The 19,554-nt window shown below is 38.3% G+C and overlaps 1 protein-coding gene across 1 annotated transcript in view; it reads right to left on the bottom strand.

Annotated features, from left to right (window-relative positions):
• The window catches only part of zmat4a (zinc finger, matrin-type 4a), a 76,198-nt gene extending 75,854 nt beyond the window's left edge, over positions 1-344 (bottom strand). The window contains exon 1 of the mRNA XM_062049661.1: positions 213-344. Within this exon, the coding sequence (XP_061905645.1) occupies positions 213-299 (87 nt within the window). The 5' untranslated portion in view covers positions 300-344. The remainder of the gene's footprint in view (positions 1-212) is intronic.
• Positions 345-19,554: the final 19,210 nt, after the last annotated feature.

Genomic DNA, 19,554 nt, shown 5'->3' with positions numbered 1-19,554 from the left:
GTGAGGACCCCCCGATGGATGCAAGACTTGATTATGCGCTGTGAGGACAACCTCCACTCACTTCCTAACACACACACACACACACACACACACACACACACACACACACACACACACACACACACACACACACACACACACACACACACACACACACACACACACACACACAAGCCTGCAGCAGACAAAACAAACAATGGACATGAATTTACCTGCAAGTGCATACTGTAGCTCTGGCACAGGTGTGTGGGGAACACCTCCAGCTGGTGTTGCACTTGGAGGCTAAGCGTGTAATCCATCAACCGGAGCTGCGTGGACGGCGACGGAGTGAGGCGGGGAGGCGCGTGGATTTCTAGCCGCGGTACTTTCATTCTAGTAGCAGATGCTCTGCTGGCTCCGCCCACCCGCGATCCTATTGGTGGACAGCATTTGTCAACACACTCCAGCCAGGGACCACAAATAGTCCTCACACTTTCATGCTGTCCATGAATGAATGAATGTATTTATTCATATATAGCAGGGGTCACCAACCTTTTTGAAACCAAGAGCTACTTCTTGGGTACTGATTAATGCGAAGGGCTACCAGTTTGATACACACTTAAATAAATTGCCAGAAATCGCCAATTTGCTCAATTTACCTTTAACTCCATGTTATTATTAATAATTAATGATATTTACACTTAATTGAACGGTTTAAAAGAGGAGAAAACACGAAAAAAATTACAATTAAATTTTGAAACATAGTTTGTCTTCAATTTCGACTCTTTAAAATTCAAAATTCAACCGAAAAAAAGAAGAGAAAAACTTAAAAAAATAATTTATGGAACATCATTAGTCATTTTTCCTGTTTAAGATTAATTTTAGAATTTTGATGACATGTTTTAAATAGGTTAAAATCCAATCTACACTTTGTTAGAGTATATAGCAAATTGGACCAAGCTATATTTCTAACAAAGACAAATGACTATTTTTTCTAGATTTTCCAGAACAAAAGTTTTTTTTAAAATTCAAAAGACTTTGAAATAAGATTTAAATTTGATTCTACAGATTTTCTGGATTTGCCAGAATAATTTTTTTGAATTTTAATCATAATAAGTTTGAAGAAATATTTCACAAATATTCTTCGTCAGAAAAATAGAAGCTAAAATGAAGAATTAAATTAAAATCTATTTATTATTCTTTACAATAAAACAATTTTTTTTACTTGAACATTGATTTAAATTGTCAGGAAAGAAAAGGAAGGAATTTAAAAGGTAAAAAGGTATATGTGTTTAAAAGTCCTAAAATCATTTTTAAGGTTGTATTTTTTCTCTAAAATTGTCTTTCTGAAAGTTATAAGAAGCAAAGTAAAAAAATGAATGAATTTATTTAAACAAGTGAAGACCAAGTCTTTAAAATATTTTCTTGGATTTTCAAATTCTATTTGAGTTTTGTCTCTCTTAGAATTAAAAATGTCGGGCAAAGCGAGACCAGCTTGCTAGTAAATAAATAACATTTAAAAAATAGATGCAGCTCACTGGTAAGTGCTGCTATTTGAGCTATTTTTAGAACAGGCCGGCGGGCTACTTATCTGGTCCTTACGGGCTACCTGGTGCCCGCGGGCACCGCGTTGGTGACCCCTGATATATAGCAACACTTCATCACTCTTTGTCATTTGACCGACATGCAAAAGGCACCCACCGAAAAGGGATGCTTATCCATGTATTCCGCCCCTAATTTACAATCAACATTTACAAACCCCGTTTCCATATGAGTTGGGAAATTGTGTTATATGTCAATATAAACGGAATACAATGATTTGCAAATCCTTTTCAACCCATATTCAATTGAATGCGCTACAAAGACAACATATTTGATGTTCAAACTCATAAGCTTTATTTATTTTTTTGCAAATAATAATTAACTTAGAATTCCATGGCTGCAACACGTGCCAAAGTAGTCGGGAAAGGGCATGTTCACCACTGTGTTACATGGCCTTTCCTTTTAACAACACTCAATAAACGATTGGGAACTGAGGAAACTAATTGTTGAATTCTTTCCCATTCTTGTTTTATGTAGAGCTTCAGTCGTTCAACAGTCCGGGGTCTCCGGGAGACAGGTCTGGACTGCAGGCGGGCCGAGAAAGTACCCACACTCTTTTTTTACGAAGCCACGCTGTTGTAACACGTGTTGAATGTGGCTTGGTATTGTCTTGCTGAAATAAGCAGGGGCGTCCATGAAAAAGACGGCACTTAGATCAATCAATCAATCAATCAATCAATGTTTATTTATATAGCCCTAAATCACAAAAGTCTCAAAGGGCTGCACAAGCCACAACGACGTCCTCGGCACAGAGCCCACACAAGGGACGTCGATGTGAATGACTATGAGAAACCTTGGAGAGGACCGCATATGTGGGTAACCCCCCCTCTCAGTACAGTCCCTAGTGCAGGGGTCACCAACACAGTGCCCGCGGGCACCAGGTAGCCCGTAAGGACCAGATGAGTAGCCCGCTGGCCTGTTCTAAAAATAGCTCAAATAGCAGCACTTACCAGTGAGCTGCCTCTATTTTTTTAAATTGTATTTATTTACTAGAGGGCTGGTCTCGCATTGCCCAACATTTTTAATTCTAAGAGAGACAAAACTCAAATAGAATTTGAAAATCCAAGAAAATATTTTAAAGACTTGGTCTTCACTTGTTTAGATAAATTCTTTTTTTTTTTTTATTTGCTTCTTATAACTTTCAGAAAGACAATTTTAGAAAAAAAATACAACCTTAAAAATGATTTTAGGATTTTTAAACACATATACCTTTTTACCTTTTAAATTCCTTCCTCTTCTTTCCCGACAATTTAAATCGATGTTCAAGTAAAAAAAAAAATTTTATTGTAAAGAATAATAAATAAGTTTTAATTTAATTCTTCATTTTAGCTTCTGTTTTTTCGACGAAGAATATTTGTGAAATATTTCTTCAACTTTATTATGATTAAAATTCAAAAAAATTATTCTGGCAAATCTAGAAAATCTGTAGAATCAAATTTAAATCTTATTTCAAAGTCTTTTGAATTTCTTTTAAAATGTTTGTTCTGGAAAATCTAGAAGAAATAATGATTTGTCTTTGTTAGAAATATGGTTTGCTTGGTCCAATTTGTTATATATTCTAACAAAGTGCAGATTGGATTTTAACCTATTCAAAACATGTCATCAAAATTCTAAAATTAATCTTAATCAGGAAAAATTACTAATGATGTTCCATAAATTATTTTTTTAATTTTTTCAAAAAGATTCGAATTAGCTAGTTTTTCTCTTCTTTTTTTCGGTTAAATTTTGAGTTTTAAAGAGTCGAAATTGAAGATAAACTATGTTTCAAAATGTAATTGTCATTTTTTTGTGTTTTCTCCTCTTTTAAACTGTTCGATTAAGTGTAAATATCATTAATTATTCATAATAACATAGAGTTAAAAGTAAATTGAGCAAATTGGCTATTTCTGGCAATTTATTTAAGTGTGTATCAAACTGGTAGCCCTTCGCATTAATCAGTACCCAAGAAGTAGCTCTTGGTTTCAAAAATGTTGGTGACCCCTGCCCTAGTGGATCCACATAACAGTGAGAGTCCAGTCCATAGTGGGGCCAGCAGGAGACCATCCCGAGCAGAGACAGGTCAGTAGCGCAGAGACATCCCCAACCGATGCACAGGCGAGCGGTCCACCCCGGGTCCCAACTCTGGACAGCCAGCACCTCATCCATGGTCACCGGAACCTATATGTTGTTCTAAAACCTGTATGTACCTTTCAGCATTAATGGTGCCTTCACAGATGTGTAAGTTACCCATGCCTTGGGCACTAATACACCCCCATACCATCACAGATGCTGGCTTTTCAACTTTGCGTCGATAACAGTCTGGATGGTTCGCTTCCCCTTTGGTCCGGATGACACGATGTCGAATATTTCCAAAAACTATTTGAAATGTGGACTCGTCAGACCACAGAACACTTTTCCACTTTGCATGAGTCCATCTTAGATGATCTCGGGCCCAGAGAAGCCGGCGGCGTTTCTGGGTGTTGTTGATAAATGGCTTTCGCTTTGCATAGTAGAGCTTTAACTTGCACTTATAGATGTAGCGACAAACTGTATTTAGTGACAGTGGTTTTCTGAAGTGTTCCTGAGCCCATGTGGTGATATCCTTTAGAGATTGATGTCGGTTTTTGATACAGTGCCGTCTGAGGGATCGAAGGTCACGGTCATTCAATGTTGGTTTCCGGCCATGCCGCTTACGTGGAGTGATTTCTCCAGATTCTCTGAACCTGTTGATGATATTATGGACTGTAGATGTTGAAATCCCTAAATTTCTAGCAATTGCACTTTGAGAAACGTTGTTCTTAAACTGTTTGACTATTTGCTCACGCAGTTGTGGACAAAGGAGTGTACCTCGCCCCATCCTTTCTTGTGAAAGACTGAGCATTTTTTGGGAAGCTGTTTTTATACCCAATCATGGCACCCACCTGTTCCCGATTAGCCTGCACACCTGTGGGATGTTCCAAATAAGTGTTTGATGAGCATTCCTCAACTTTATCAGTATTTATTGCCACCTTTCCCAACTTCTTTGTCACGTGTTGCTGGCATCAAATTCTAAAGTTAATGATTATTTGCAACAAAAAAAAAGTTTATCAGTTTGAACATCAAGTATGTTGTCTTTGTAGCATATTCAACTGAATATGGGTTGGAAATTATTTGCAAATCATTGTATTCCGTTTGTATTTACATCTAACACAATTTCCCAACTCATATGGAAACGGGGTTTGCCTATAGTGTTATGGTTACACAGAGAGAAATGACGGCTCAGACACTAGGGAGAATATATATATACATATATATATATATATATATATATATATATATATAGTAAATATATATAGTAAATATATATATGGTAAATATATATATGTATATATATATATATATATATATATACATATATATATATACATAATAATAACAAACAATACTACTAAACTATAGAATGGAGTGTGTGACCAAAATCCAAGAGTGTGTGGTGTAAGACTATGTGTGTAATTAATTGTTGTGTATTACCGAGTGTTGAGGAGAGAGAGAGGGAGAGAAGTGGCAAGGTCCGTGTCCAGGCGAGGGTCGAGGATAGGGGCGAGGCAGCGTAGTCCGTGTCCGAGCAGGGGTCGAGGAACGAGGGAGGCAGTCAGAATCCAGAGGGGAACGACAAGAGATCACGACGGGAAAACTCGGGAAAGCACTGTGGGAGATCAACAAAGGACATCAGACACGGAGGGAAACGCAGAGAGCCAAAGAGAGCATAAAGCTTGTGTCGGCTTACGGTACACAATAGAGAACTAAGTACCCGCATGGATCCTTGGGTCCACTGGTCCTTTATACAGCTCCCTCTCATCAGGTCCAGGTGCGCTGATTTGTGATCATCCGAAGGCTTGCAGGCATGCGGGCGTGACGCGGCCGTGGGCGTGTCCCGAGGAGCGGCAAGCAGAGCGCAAAGATGAGGGCGCCCTGGCTGTGACATATAGCCCTAAATCAGTGGTCCCCAACCACCGGGCCACGGCCGGGTACCGGTCCGTAGACATTTTTTTTAATTAATTTATTTTTTTTAATTTCTTGTGCGGCCGCGGCCCGGTACCAATCGGTCCACGGACCGGTAAAAAAAAAAAAAAAAAACCTTTTTTTTTTTTTTTTTTTTACCGGTCCGTGGACCGATTGGTAAAAAAAAAAAAGAAATTTAAAAAAAAAAAAACAACATTTTTTTTTTTTTTTTTTTTACCGGTCCGTGGACCGATTGGTACCGGGCCGCGGCCGCACAAGAAATTAAAAAAATAAAATAAATTAAAAAAAATGTCTACGGACCGGTACCGGGCCACGGCCTGGTGGTTGGGGACCACTGATTTAGGGCTATATGTCACAGCCAGGGCGCCCTCATCTTTGCGGGCCGCGGCCGCACAACAAATTTTTTTTTTACCGGTCCGTGGACCGATTGGTACCGGGCCGCGGCCGCACAAGAAATTAAAAAAAAACAAACAAGAAATTTAAAAAATAAAAAATAAATGTCTACGGACCGGTACCGGGCCGCGGCCCGGTGGTTGGGGACCACTGATTTAGGGAACAAGAAATTAAAAAAAAAAAAAAAACATTTTTTTTTTTTTTTTTTTTTCCAAATTAAATCAACATAAAAAACCCAATATATACATTATATATCAATATAAATCAATACAGTCTGCAGGGATACAGTCCGTAAGCACAATGATTGTATTTCTTTATGACAAAAAAAAAAAATATATATATATATATATATTTTGTTTTTTTACTCCCCCCCCCCCCGGTCCGTGGGACAAATTTTTAAGCATTGACCGGTCCGCAAGTACAAAAAGGTTGGGGACCACTGCCCTAAATCACAAGTGTCTCAAAGGGCTGAACAAGCCACAACGACATCCTCGGCTCAGATCCCACATCAGGGCAAGGAAAAACTCAACCCAATGGGCTACAATGAGAACATATATTGATAATGCACGCAGGAATATAGAGGCAAAAAAGTCAGAGAAGCACCCAAATGCAAAAATACAAAATCACAAAGCTGTGCAAGAATCATAAAGCAAAGAAACAAATTTCCCTCAGGAGAAAACAGCAGAGTCTGGAACAAAGAAGCAATGAGCCGACTAATGTGCGAAACTTGCTTAAATAGTCCTCAGGTGATAATTAGTGGCAGGTGAAAAGCATAATCACTAATCACTCTGAAAACAGGAGTGAAGCCACTGCAAACCAACACACACAGAAAAGGTAGTGGGAACAAAATAAAAGCTTCAGCATAGCATCTCTGTGCAAATGCTATCAGTTACAACATTTGCAACATGTCCTAACTCTGTCTCTCCTGATTCTTTTAACTAGGTCAGAATAGCAGGTCAGTTGTGAATCACATTGGGAGAAGAGGAGGAAAAAGAACCTGTAAATGTCAGTGTAAATGTCTTGCATTTGCCCGTCAGCACTGAACCCATTATGCACGTGTCAGTAAAAGCTTTGTGCAAAATTAAACTTGGTGACTGCTCTGCAACATTTCCACAATTTGCCAAAATGTTTTTTTTGGCAACACTTTAGTAAGAGGAAATGTTGTAACCCAGTGTCAGGTTCAAACACTGATGACATCTATTAATCAGACAAGAAGCAAGGAATCATGCAGAGACAGAGTTCAATTTAGCTCATGAGGAGAATGCATGGAGCTGCACACTTAGTCACAGTCTCGCCCTACGCTCTAAGGTTCAGCTCCCGCGTCCCTCTATTTATTCAGGAGTTCCACAGTCAACATCACTGAGGCCGCCTCTAAAAGGAGCGGTCACATATATCATGCAAAGCAGGTCCAGGACGCACAATACGTGACGGAATGTGCTGGGGGCCTTGTGATTTCGCCTTGTCTCCGCTTCGTCTGCGTGCTGTTGTCTTATCTGCGTTGAGGTCCTTGTTGTCTCTGCTTCGTCTGCGTACTGTCGTCTTATCTTCGTTGAGGTCCTTGAAGTCCTTGGCTGTTAGAGGGCTAAAAAAAAGATAACATCTGTGGCTGAGGCCACCCCTCAGACAAGAAGTTTCGTCCTTGCACAGATACAAAAGTCTAACTTGAGCAAAATAGCTAATAACTATAGCAACAGACTTTAAGCATACTAAAGTTGTGTGATAATATATATACATGATTATTCTAACAATTTTCTAAGTAACAAAGACTTAATTAACGTTATTTGGACACTAGGGGAACATATAAGGGTTAGGGTTAGGGTTACTAATAAGAAATAATTCTGAGGTTATTGAGGGAAGACTCTTAGTTAATGGCTTACTGGTTGTATAATAAGGCCATGCAGAATAAGACATTAATAAGTACTTAATAATGACTAATTAAAAGTCTATATGTTACTAATTTGCATGTTGATAAGCAACTAATTAATGGAGAATATGTTCCCCATACTAAAGTGTTACCATAAGGCATTAATAAGTACTTAGTGATGACTAATTAAGAGCCAATATGTTACTAATTTGTATGTTAATAAGCAACTAATTAATGGAGAATATGCTCCCCATACTAAAGTGTTACCATAAGGCATTAATAAGTACTTAATAATGAAAAATTAAGAGCCAATATGTTACTAATTTGCATGTTAATAAGCAACTAATTAATGGAGAATATGTTCCCCATACTAAAGTGTTACCATAAGGCATTAATAAGTACTTAGTGATGACTAATTAAGAGCCAATATGTTACTAATTTGCATGTTAATAAGCAACTAATTAATGGTGAATATGTTCCCCATACTATAGTGTTACCATAGAGGCATTAATAAGTACTTAATAATGAAAAATTAAGAGCCAATATGTTACTAATTTGCATGTTAATAAGCAACTAATTAATGGAGAATATGTTCCCCATACTAAAGTGTTACCATAAGGCATTAATAAGTACTTAGTGATGACTAATTAAGAGCCAATATGTTACTAATTATTTTTTATTTATTTTTTATCGTGTTCTGTGTGTGTTGTGTTGTGTTTGCTCGGTTCTCGTATTATTTTAACCTGACCATTGTACAGCACTTTGGCTACCCTTGTGGTAAATTTTAAATGTGCTTTATAAATCAAGTTGAATTGATTTGATTTTATTAATTTGCATGTTAATAAGCAACTAATTAATGGAGAATATGTTCCCCATACTAAAATGTTACCATAAGGCATTAATAAGTACTTAATAATGACTAATTAAGAGCCAATATGTTACTAATTTGCATGTTAATAAGCAACTAATTAATGGTGAATATGTTCCCCATACTAAAGTGTTACCGTGTTTTTCATTATGGAACTGGAAGTCGAAAATATTCTCTCGAATCTTTGTTGGACTCAAACCAGCGACCCTGAAGATGAAATACGCTACAAAACCAAACTGTATTAGCTTTTTTTTGTTCATTTTTACATTCCTGTGAAACTCATTACCCAGGAGTAAAATATATTCATAATTCAGTATGCAGCACTATAACCTGAATGTCTTATTTTTTCTTAACTTGTCCTCGTTGGCGGCTGCATCAAGTCGGTTAGACTCTGTTTATTTTGCTGGAACACATTTGTAGCGGAATTTTTAAAATACCTCCTTCTAAGCAACGCTGCATAATTAAATATGCAAAGCACTTTTAACAAGGTTTGCAAAATTCTTCTGCACTTAGCGGGGGAGGACAGAAAAACATTTCACGAACAAAAAAGCAGGCAGTAGCAGTTATAGGTTGTGATTTATGGGTGAAAATATCATTCAAACGGGGCTCCCTGAGGAAAACAACAACAATCATTTCCAGTGACGTGCAGTCAGTGAAGGCAGGTGAGGCGGGGCCTCACGTGCCATCATGGAAAGAAAAAAGGTAAAAAGAAAAAAAAATTATTAAATTGTTATATGTATCCAGTGATTATACTATAAAGTTATTTTCCATTTAACTTCACCAGCTTTAGATTATTTTTATTCGTCACTGCGTTGTGCCTCAACAAGGGTTGCGGACTCTGCTAACTGCTGGCCTGCTGTGCAGTGAGACCGTATTGCTATATGAATTATATTATACATTTCCATAGTTTAGTTAGCTGAGGTGTATAATGTACAGTGTATTTTGTCAACAACTGTATGTGTGTAACATATTTCTTGTGCTGAGCAATCATATAACTGCTGCGAAGACGCACTGGCTGAGGCTCGCAGTAATCCCGCCTCCTGGTGGTAGAGAATGCACCCCCGCCGTAGAATGCACCCCCTGACGGGAGTGTTATATCAACTAAAGCCCACACTTAAACTTTCCACGTGCAAGATTGAATCTATTTGAAAAAGTTATTTAATAAGAAGCCAAAAAGTGCAAAAACAATCATGTTCGTGTTGGAGGAGTTGTGAATGACTGCAGGGCCACAACATTGGGTACACCTGCAGACTGCAGCACGGATTTCATATTTCATTCATTCACAACTCCTCCAACACGAACATTATTGTTTTTGCACTTTTTGGCTTCTTATTAAATAACTTTTTTAAATAGATTCAATCTTGCACGTGGAAAGTGTAAGTGTGGGCTTTAGTTGATATAACACTCCCGTCAGGGGGTGCATTCTACGGCGGGGGGGTGCATTAATCCAGCACAACAGCGGCGCATGGACTTCATTTATAAGTAAAGGTAAGACCATAGTAACGTTTTTTTTTTATTAAATGTGCTTTTTTGTGTGCTACAGTTTGTATGTGTAAAGTTAAAGTTAAGTTAAAGTACCAATGATTGTCACACACACACTAGGTGTAATGAAATTCGTCCTCTGCATTTGACCCATCCCCTTGATCAACCCCTGGGAGGTGAGGGGAGCAGTGGGCAGCAGCGGCGCCGCGCCCGGGAATAATTTTTGCTGAATTAACCCCCAATTCCAACCCTTGATGCTGAGTGCCAAGCAGGGAAGAATACTGCTATGAGCTTTTAAACATAACCCGTTAACTGCTGCCAATCAAATGGTGAATAAGATACTCTTTAGGGTTCATATGTTTGTAAATCTGACTGTGATGAAGTCAGTGCCTCACCAGCCATGAACCCCACCGCACATCACTGATCATTTCCCCCATAGACAATGAATACAAACCTCAATGTTCAAGCACATGTTGTAGAATGGGGTTCTATTATTTCTGATGACAGCCGGCTGGTGCAGTTTATCCCAAAGTGTCTGTGGGAAGTCACCACGTCAATGTGTCTGTGGGAAGTTTGAAGGTTGAAGTCACCACGTCAGCCGGCAGCCAAGCTGTTTGGCTCCTGACTCGTTTTCATCTCGAGCTGCCACACAAAGCACCATCATCAGTCAATCTCTCCTCCGTTGCCATGGCAACCAACCAACACCACAGCCATCATGTTGACTGTCCTTGAACAGAACGGTTGAATAGGACAATATCTCTACAGATTTTCTTTAAAGAAGAAAGCATCCGTCATTTATGTTGACGGACTTTAGATTTATTTATAGTTGGGTTATTATGTAACTCCACATTTATTTGTGTTTAATATCCATAAAACTTTAGTAATTTGACAGTACTTTTTCTCTTGTGCATTGTTTGTTCACATTATGAACTGTGTCAAATACTTTTATTAGCTATTGTGGAGGATGCATATATGTTTAAGAGTTATTTCTGTCTACATAGCCATGTTTAGAGTAGCTGGTACTTTTCCTTTGTGTATTCTACCAGTTTCTTTCAACATTTCAGATGCCTGGTTAGTGTCTTCACCCTTGTAATGTGAACTACAACCCCCACTCTTTTCCTAATCAGTGTTGAGAGGGGGGAGACGGGGGCTTTCTTTGTGTGCAAAGAGTGGGCTTTTCCGTTTGAATGTCAGATCAACTACAGTAGCCGATATGAATGTATTGGTTAAACTGATCTACTAAAGCTTTAGTAAAACTTGAAAATATTCCAATTCTGTCTTGATGGTCCTTCTTACTCCGCGTATATGTCATCGAAATAACTTGGGATTGACCAGTAACGTAAATTTCCCTGGGAGGAAGAACTGGTCCGACGCAACACTATATAATCTAAAAAAATATATAAATGTAATATAATCTGCTTTTTTTTCAGTGCCGTGCAAAACTTTCGCTCAGTGTGCAATGTGGGTAAAAAAGGGGCTGTTTGCAGTTTGTCTCAAAACTAATCATCTCAAAAAGACTTTTCACCATCAGGCTTCTGAACACTGGAGACAATCGTCGCGTAGATATCCCATTTCACTCACCTCATCACTATGGAAGTAGAATTGTCTCACATCAACTTATGTATATATATATATATATATATATATATATATATATATATATATATATATATATATATATATATATATATATATATATATATATATATATATATATATATATATATATATATATATATATATATGTGTATATATATATATATATATATATATATATATATATATATACATTAATACATATGCATACATTAATAAATATACAAATACAAATGTGATATACAAATAAATAAATAATTTGTATAAATAAACACATATTTGTAAATATATTTTAGAGATTTGAAAATATATACAAATACAATTTATAAATATAAAAATGTGACATACACATAATTCAAGAATTTGTATAAATAAACGTGTATTTGTAAACATATTTTTGAGGTTTGAATATAAATATGCTTGATTTTGTATTTGTATTTGTATTGAATTTGCATATGTGGATCGCTTTTTTGCTTTTGTGTCGATGAGACATTCCTACCACAAACCAGATGCACAAATAAATGTGACCGAGTTTGGATGTGGAGTTATACACTCCCCTGAACAACCAGCAGAGGGCACTGCAGCCAGAGCGGTCTGGGTCACAGACATGGTCAGACACCGGCGAGCCAATCAGAGGCACACTTGGGAGGGTCATATAGTGGATTAAATGGATGGGTAAGTAATAACCAGTATTGATAACTGTTTCAGTTCTCCATTCAGTGATTAATACATTGAGTTTCACTGTTACTTTTTAGGGATTATAATGCAAATGTTGTGTCATGGTGGTCATCATCGTCATGGACCCACTAGCTGCGCAAGCTAGCTCTCCAATCAGCTAAACAGACTCAATAAATCCACGGTGACCTTTTGGTAAATTTACTGAGGAATTTGTGAAACTGAAACAATTCAAAAAGAATGCCAACTGCTTACTTAACTGCACTGGGGAGGGATTAGTCCTTCATAATTTTGTTGTTCAACTATTTAAGCTCCGGAAAAAGGCAATTAGAATTATACATTATGCCCCATATAGAGGTCATACCAATGATCTGTTCATAATGAGTAATTTTCTTAAACTACATGATATAATCCAATACAGTAGCCTTCAAGTTATGTTCATGGCCTCACAAAGGGCTCTACCTGCAAATATACAGTCTGTTTTCACTCAGAGATGGTCCACATGAACTCAGGCGTGTTCTGAAAGTCAAACATAAGATGATAAATTCCACATTCAAGGCTCAAACGTTATCTATAGCGGGGGGTGAAAATGTGGGACAATGTGAGCGGAGAAATTAAACTTCTAGCCTAAGAGTGTTCAACCTTGCGGTAAAAAATGTGTTGTTGGGAAATTATCAAAAACATGACTAATTGTTTGGACTATCTCAACTGTGGCACACAGGTGCAAAATAATTCACTGTGGAATAAGGGACACAACACACCAGACAAGGCTTCAGAAGACAAAAGATACCCAGGCAAGATGGAGCTAATCATTATCATCCATTATCATATGTTATACTTGTTCTGAAATTGTCATGTATCCATCAAATCTGCTGTTGAAATTTGGACTTTATAACCAACATATATAACAAGCATATAAATTGATTGTAAATTAGGGGCGGGACATGGATAAGCATTCTTGCTTTTTTCCCGTATCCCTTTTCGGTGGGTACCGTTGGATTTCTGTCAAATTACAAAGATTGATTAAGTGTCTGCCGGAATAAAATAAAAAAAAGTAAATACAAATAAAAACTGCTGCCTTGAGAGCCTGTAGCTCCTACCGGGGGGCATACGGTGGAAGAAGCCTAGGTCAGGATGCTAGGGGTCAGACGGGATCCTCTCGGCTGTTTTTCCGCATGTAGTTGCAATGTCCTCCAGAAGGAGCAATGATATTATGTGCTGCCTTGATGGCCCCCTGGAGGGCTTTCCTGTCCTTGGAAGTACAGGCAGTGTACCACACGGTGATGCAGTAGATTAGCATGCTTTCCAAAGTCTGCAGAAGTGCTGTCTAGGGTTGGGTATCGTTTGAATTCGAACGATTCCCATTCCGATTCCGATTCTTTGTTTCGATTCCGGTTCCTGGCGATTCTCGATTCCGATTCTTTTAAGAGGCAGGGTCAAAAAAAAGTTTAGGATATTTTAAATGAGCTAGCTAACCTACAGTCTTTCTGAATGAAATAGTCTGACATTCTCAATCAATTTTAATTCTATTAACTTTTTATGAACTTTACTATAAATTCCTCACAGGGCTGTTTTCAACTAGAATATAAATATCAAATCTATGAACTTGAATATAAATATTATAAATTATGAATACATGTTCCCAGGGGTACACTTTCCTCAAGAGAGCTTAATTTTTGAAAACCTCATGAAAACACATTTACACATAAGTGTATGATGCTGCAGGAAACCTCATGAAAACACATTTACACACACAAGTGTATGATGCTGCAGGTACTTAAAAATGTTACAGTGCTCCCACTGATGGGCTAACCTGGTGCAGAAAAGCAAGTAAACAATAAGAAACAACTTGCAAAACCCAGTCCAGATTAGCAGCAGGTACAGTATAAAATCAGAGACAGTTCTTGTTTAGGAAAATGACCATATCCGCCTTCTCAGGCAGGATGCGTGAGCGTTCTGGACAGATAGCGTCTCCTGCTGTGGAAAATACACGTTCGCTGGGTGTGGAAGAAGCTTGGACGCATAAATAGGAGAAAGCGCGATCTGACAGCAAAGGATAAGTCTTTTGTTGGTTCCACCACCATGCAGCAGGGTCGTCAGACATAAGTATCAGTGGAACGTCCTGGTACATCTGCAGCTCTCTCTCCACTCGTTTCTTGATGGACATGGAGCTCTGTTATTTCGCGGTTATTTCATTTTTTTTTGTAAAGTAAAGCCACACTTTCGACCGCCGACGCCCGCTATCCATGCTAGACTGACTCGCTAGGCCAGGGGTCGGCAACCCGCGGCTCCGGAGCCGCATGCGGCTCCTTGACCACTCTGATGCGGCTCAGCTACATACATGCCGACCCCCCCGATTTTCCCAGGAGACTTATGGATCTCAGTGTCTCTCATAGATTACTCCCAGGGAAAAAATAATCCTATTTACACTCTAATTACTAATTAAAGGGCGTGCCCTAATTGCACTGCAGTAATTGTCCTCTACAGCATTTACATACAGCGTGCCAGTCCAGCCACATGTTGCATGTTGTTATTACTTGCACACACAGGAGACAGCAAAGCATACTTACTCATCAGCCACACAGCTTACACTGACGGTAGCCGTATCAAACAACTTTAACATTGTTACGTTACAAATATGCGCCACACTGTGAACCCACACCAAAAAAGAATGAAAAACACATTTCTGGAGAACATCCCACCGTAACACAACATAAACACAACATAACCATTACCCAGAATCCCATGCAGCCCTAACTCTTCCAGTCTACATTATACACCCCCGCTACCACCAAATCCCCCCACACATCAACCCCCCCCCCCCCCCCTCTCCGTGCGTTGGTTGAGCGGAAGAGTTAGGGCTGCATGGGATTCTGGGTATTGGCACCGTCAGTGTAAGATGTGTGGCTGCTGAGTTAGTACGCCTTGCTGTCACTTACGTGAGCAAGCTGAAATTGCATTCTACGTGTGGTCGAGTAGGTACACCGTGCAGTGTCATCACGCTCTGATATTCGGGAGTCTCCCGGGAAAAATGAGAGGGTTGGCAAGTATGACGCTATCAAGCGCCATTCATTCAAAACTCGCGGGCTGCACTAACATCAAATTTCCACATTAAAGTGCGTGTCGGAGACCCCTGGTTAACATAGCACAAAGCATTTAAGCTTTGTATGCGGTGTTTTTCATTTTAAATTAAAAAAATTTTTTGTGGCTCCCATTACTTTCTTTAATTTGTGAAACTTGCCAAAATGGCTCTTTGAATGGTAAAGGTTGCCGACCCCTGCGCTAGGCTATGCTAACACTTCCGGCGGTGGGCGCTTCTTCGTTGGTGCTCAGCGGCTTCTTCTTCCGGTTTTTTTTTTTTTCTTTTTTCTTTCCGGTCGGCGGACTGGGTATCGAAAATAGGAATCGAAATTTAAACTTTTGAACGATACCGGGAGAATCGGAAAGTTAGTCCCGGTTCCAATCGATACTCGATACTCGATACCCAACCCTAGTGCTGTCTCCATGTCACATTTCTTAAGAAGCGGAGTCGCTGCTGGACCTTCCTGCCCACTACTTGGTTGACCATGTTAAGTCATTAGCATTGTGAACCTCCAGGAACTTGAAGGATGTTACTAGTGGTCTCCTCTCTTCCTTCTCCAGTCCATCACCATCTCCTTGGTCTTGCTGACTTTCAGCGAGAGGTTATTCGCTGAGTACCACGCCCCGGGCGTCTGCACCTTCTCCCTGTACGCTGTCTTGTCGCAGTTGGAGATGAAGCCCACCACTGTGGCGTCATCAGCGAATTTGATGATGATGTCAGAATGGCAGGAGGGAAGGCAGTCGTGCATGAACAATGCGTACAGGAAAATGTTCAGCACGCAGCCCTGGGGAGTGCCTGTGTGGATGACGTGTGTGACCCAGCTCTCACTGTCTGTGGTCAGCCTGTAAGGAAGCTGATTATCCACTCACAGATGAGTCGTGGGAAGTCGAGGTCAGCTATCTCCTTGACCAGGATCCTCAGTAGGATGGTGTTGAAAGCCGAGCTGAAGTCCACAAAGAGCATCCTGACTTACGTAGTGTCTCCAAGTGTTTGGCAGCAGTGTGGTGATAGCATTGGCTTTTAAACCTATTTGCTATGTAGGCAAATTGGTGGTCAGGTGCTAGTGTGTGTGTGATGTTACACCTGGTGGTCAGGTGCGAGTGTGTGTGACACATTTCAGAATGTTATTTTCAGAACTTATCATTGTAGACCAGGGGTCACCAACGTGGTGCCCGCGGGCACCAGGTAGCCCGTAAGGACCAGATGAGTAGCCCGCTGGCCTGTTCTAAAAATAGCTCAAATAGCAGCACGTACCAGTGAGCTGCCTCTATTTTTTAAATTGTATTTATTTACTAGCAAGCTGGTCTCGCTTTGCCCGACATTTTAATTCTAAGAGAGACAAAACTCAAATAGAATTTGAAAATCCAAGAAAATATTTTAAAGACTTGGTCTTCACTTGTTTAAATAATTTCATTAATTTTTTTACTTTGCTTCTTATAACTTTCAGAAAGACAATTTTAGAGAAAAAAATACAACTTTAAAAATCATTTTAGGATTTTTAAACGCATATACCTTTTTACTTTTTAAATCCCTTCCTCTTCTTTCCTGACAATTTAAATCAATGTTCAAGTAAATTTATTTTTTTTATTGTAAAGAATAATACATACATTTTAATTTAATTCTTCATTTTATTTTAGCTTCTGTTTTTTCGACGAAGAATATTTGTGAAATATTTCTTCAAACTTATTATGATTAAAATTCAAAAAAATTATTCTGGCAAATCTAGAAAATCTGTAGAATCAAATTTAAATCTTATTTCAAAATCTTTTGAATTTCTTTTAAAAATTTTGTTCTGGAAAATCTAGAAGAAATAATGATTTGTCTTTGTTAGAAATATAGCTTGGTCCAATTTGTTATATATTCTTACAAAGTGCAGATTGGATTTTAACCTATTTAAAACATGTCATCAAAATTCTAAAATTAATCTTAATCAGGAAAAATGACTAATGATGTTCCATAAATTATTTTTTTAATTTTTTCAAAAACATTCGAATTAGCTAGTTTTTCTCTTCTTTTTTTCGGTTGAATTTTGAATTTTAAAGAGTCGAAATTGAAGATAAACTATGTTTCAAAATGTAATTGTCATTTTTTTCGTAGTTTCTCCTCTTTTAAACCGTTCAATTAAGTGTAAATATCATTAATTATTAATAATAACATAGAGTTAAAGGTAAATTGAGCAAATTGGCTATTTCTGGCAATTTATTTAAGCGTGTATCAAACTGGTAGCCCTTCGCATTAATCAGTACCCAAGAAGTAGCTCTTGGCTTCAAAAAGGTTGGTGACCCCTGTTGTAGACCATGTGGCTGCTGATAAACATGTCCAGTCAGCCTAATGTTTTCTTGTTGGAGTGTCTCTGCTTGGCTGTCCGTGGAAATCAGCACAGTTCTAGCATGTAGCAAACAGATCAATAGCCCATAGTTAAAGCAACCGTCAATCACACGGACACATGGGACCTCAGGCTGGTCTAACCTCATTCACAATGATGAATAAACAATGACTCTTTGGACTCTGCATCCTAATTGCAAAGTGTTCTGCTTTTAAGATGTTATTTTGTTGTCGAACATACAACTTTTGTCATGAACATGCTGACAGTAAGAGTAAAAGTGTATTGCAGCTATCTGGGTGTTTCTTTAATTCAACAGCACCACCATGAGGTTGTTTGTTCAAAAGACATGCAGACCCTGCTGCAACACAGCCTTCATTGTTCATGGTAAATTTCTTTAATTGATAAGTTAGGCCTTTGCCTTTGTATACAACTGTCTATCTTTAACTGCCCGAAGACTTTGTCAATGGATAGTTTTTATATATAAATGTCTTCTTGGACTTGTCCCCACTTATCTGTGTTCCTTTGTGTGTAGAGACTCCAGTCATTACAGGATGTCCTCCACATGTTGGTTCCTAGAGCCAACACAGAAACTTGGAGAAAAAAAACAGCATTCAGTTATGCTGATCCCTGGTCATGGAATGACACCCACAAAGATCTGAAGCTACCAGAATTGATCACTTTGGGGGAGTTTAAGTCCATTTTTAAAAGATCGAGATACCAGTTCTCTTGGGAAATGTACTGGCTTTTAAATTGAATTATTACTTAATTGTTTTAAATTATTTTTGACCTGTTGTGGTATGACTGCTGTTGCTCTGTTGTATTGTTTTGTTGTAATCATTATTGTAACTTTGTTTGTGCCACCCTCTTTGTCAGGTTGCTCTTGAAAAATGTGTCTTTACCTGGTTAAATAAAGGAAATTGATTGATTGATACGCATAAAGCATTAAACTGCTTCATAGAACTTGTGTGTTCTGTCATCAGTGGCTTAAACCAGCACACAATCCGTTGCACTTAATGTAAATAAGACTCAGTTGCAACAATTGTATTCAATTATCCATCTTTAATGACTGACCTCTGCACTCTATGTTTATAATACCATATGCTTTACCAAGTTTTTATAGCCCTGAGCGAGCACAATGTGTCCGTCATATCCTCATGTGTCATGTCTTGTATTTTTTGGACTATAATGTGCAATAATGTTCAATATATCTCGAATGGCCTCTTGATAAGTGCAATAATACTGGACTGTGAAACAGAATAATGTGTAATAACCTGTCACCTTACACCTAAGTCACTTTATATATACACACACATATATATATATATATATATATATATATTAGGGCTGCAAATCTTTGGGTGTCCCACGATTCGATTCAATATCGATTCTTGGGGTCACGATTCGATTCAAAAATCTTTTTTTTTTCGATTCAACACAATTCTCGATTCAAAGACGATATTTTCCCGATTCAAAAGGATTCTGTATTCATTCAATACATAGGATTTCAGCAGGATCTACCCCAGTCTGCTGACATGCAAGCAGAGTTGTAGATTTTTGTAAAAAGCTTTTATAATTGTAAAGGACAATGTTTTATCAACTGATTGCAATCATGTAAATTTGTTTGAACTAATAAATGAACCAAAAATATGAGTTATTTTATCTTTGTGAAAATATTGGACACAGTGTGTTGTCAAGCTTATGAGATG

Source organism: Entelurus aequoreus, linkage group LG06 (genome assembly GCF_033978785.1).
Source record: "Entelurus aequoreus isolate RoL-2023_Sb linkage group LG06, RoL_Eaeq_v1.1, whole genome shotgun sequence".
In the NCBI taxonomy this organism is placed as follows: domain Eukaryota; kingdom Metazoa; phylum Chordata; class Actinopteri; order Syngnathiformes; family Syngnathidae; genus Entelurus; species Entelurus aequoreus.
Note: the sequence above shows the minus strand (reverse complement) of the source record. Positions and strands in the feature narration are given on the sequence as shown.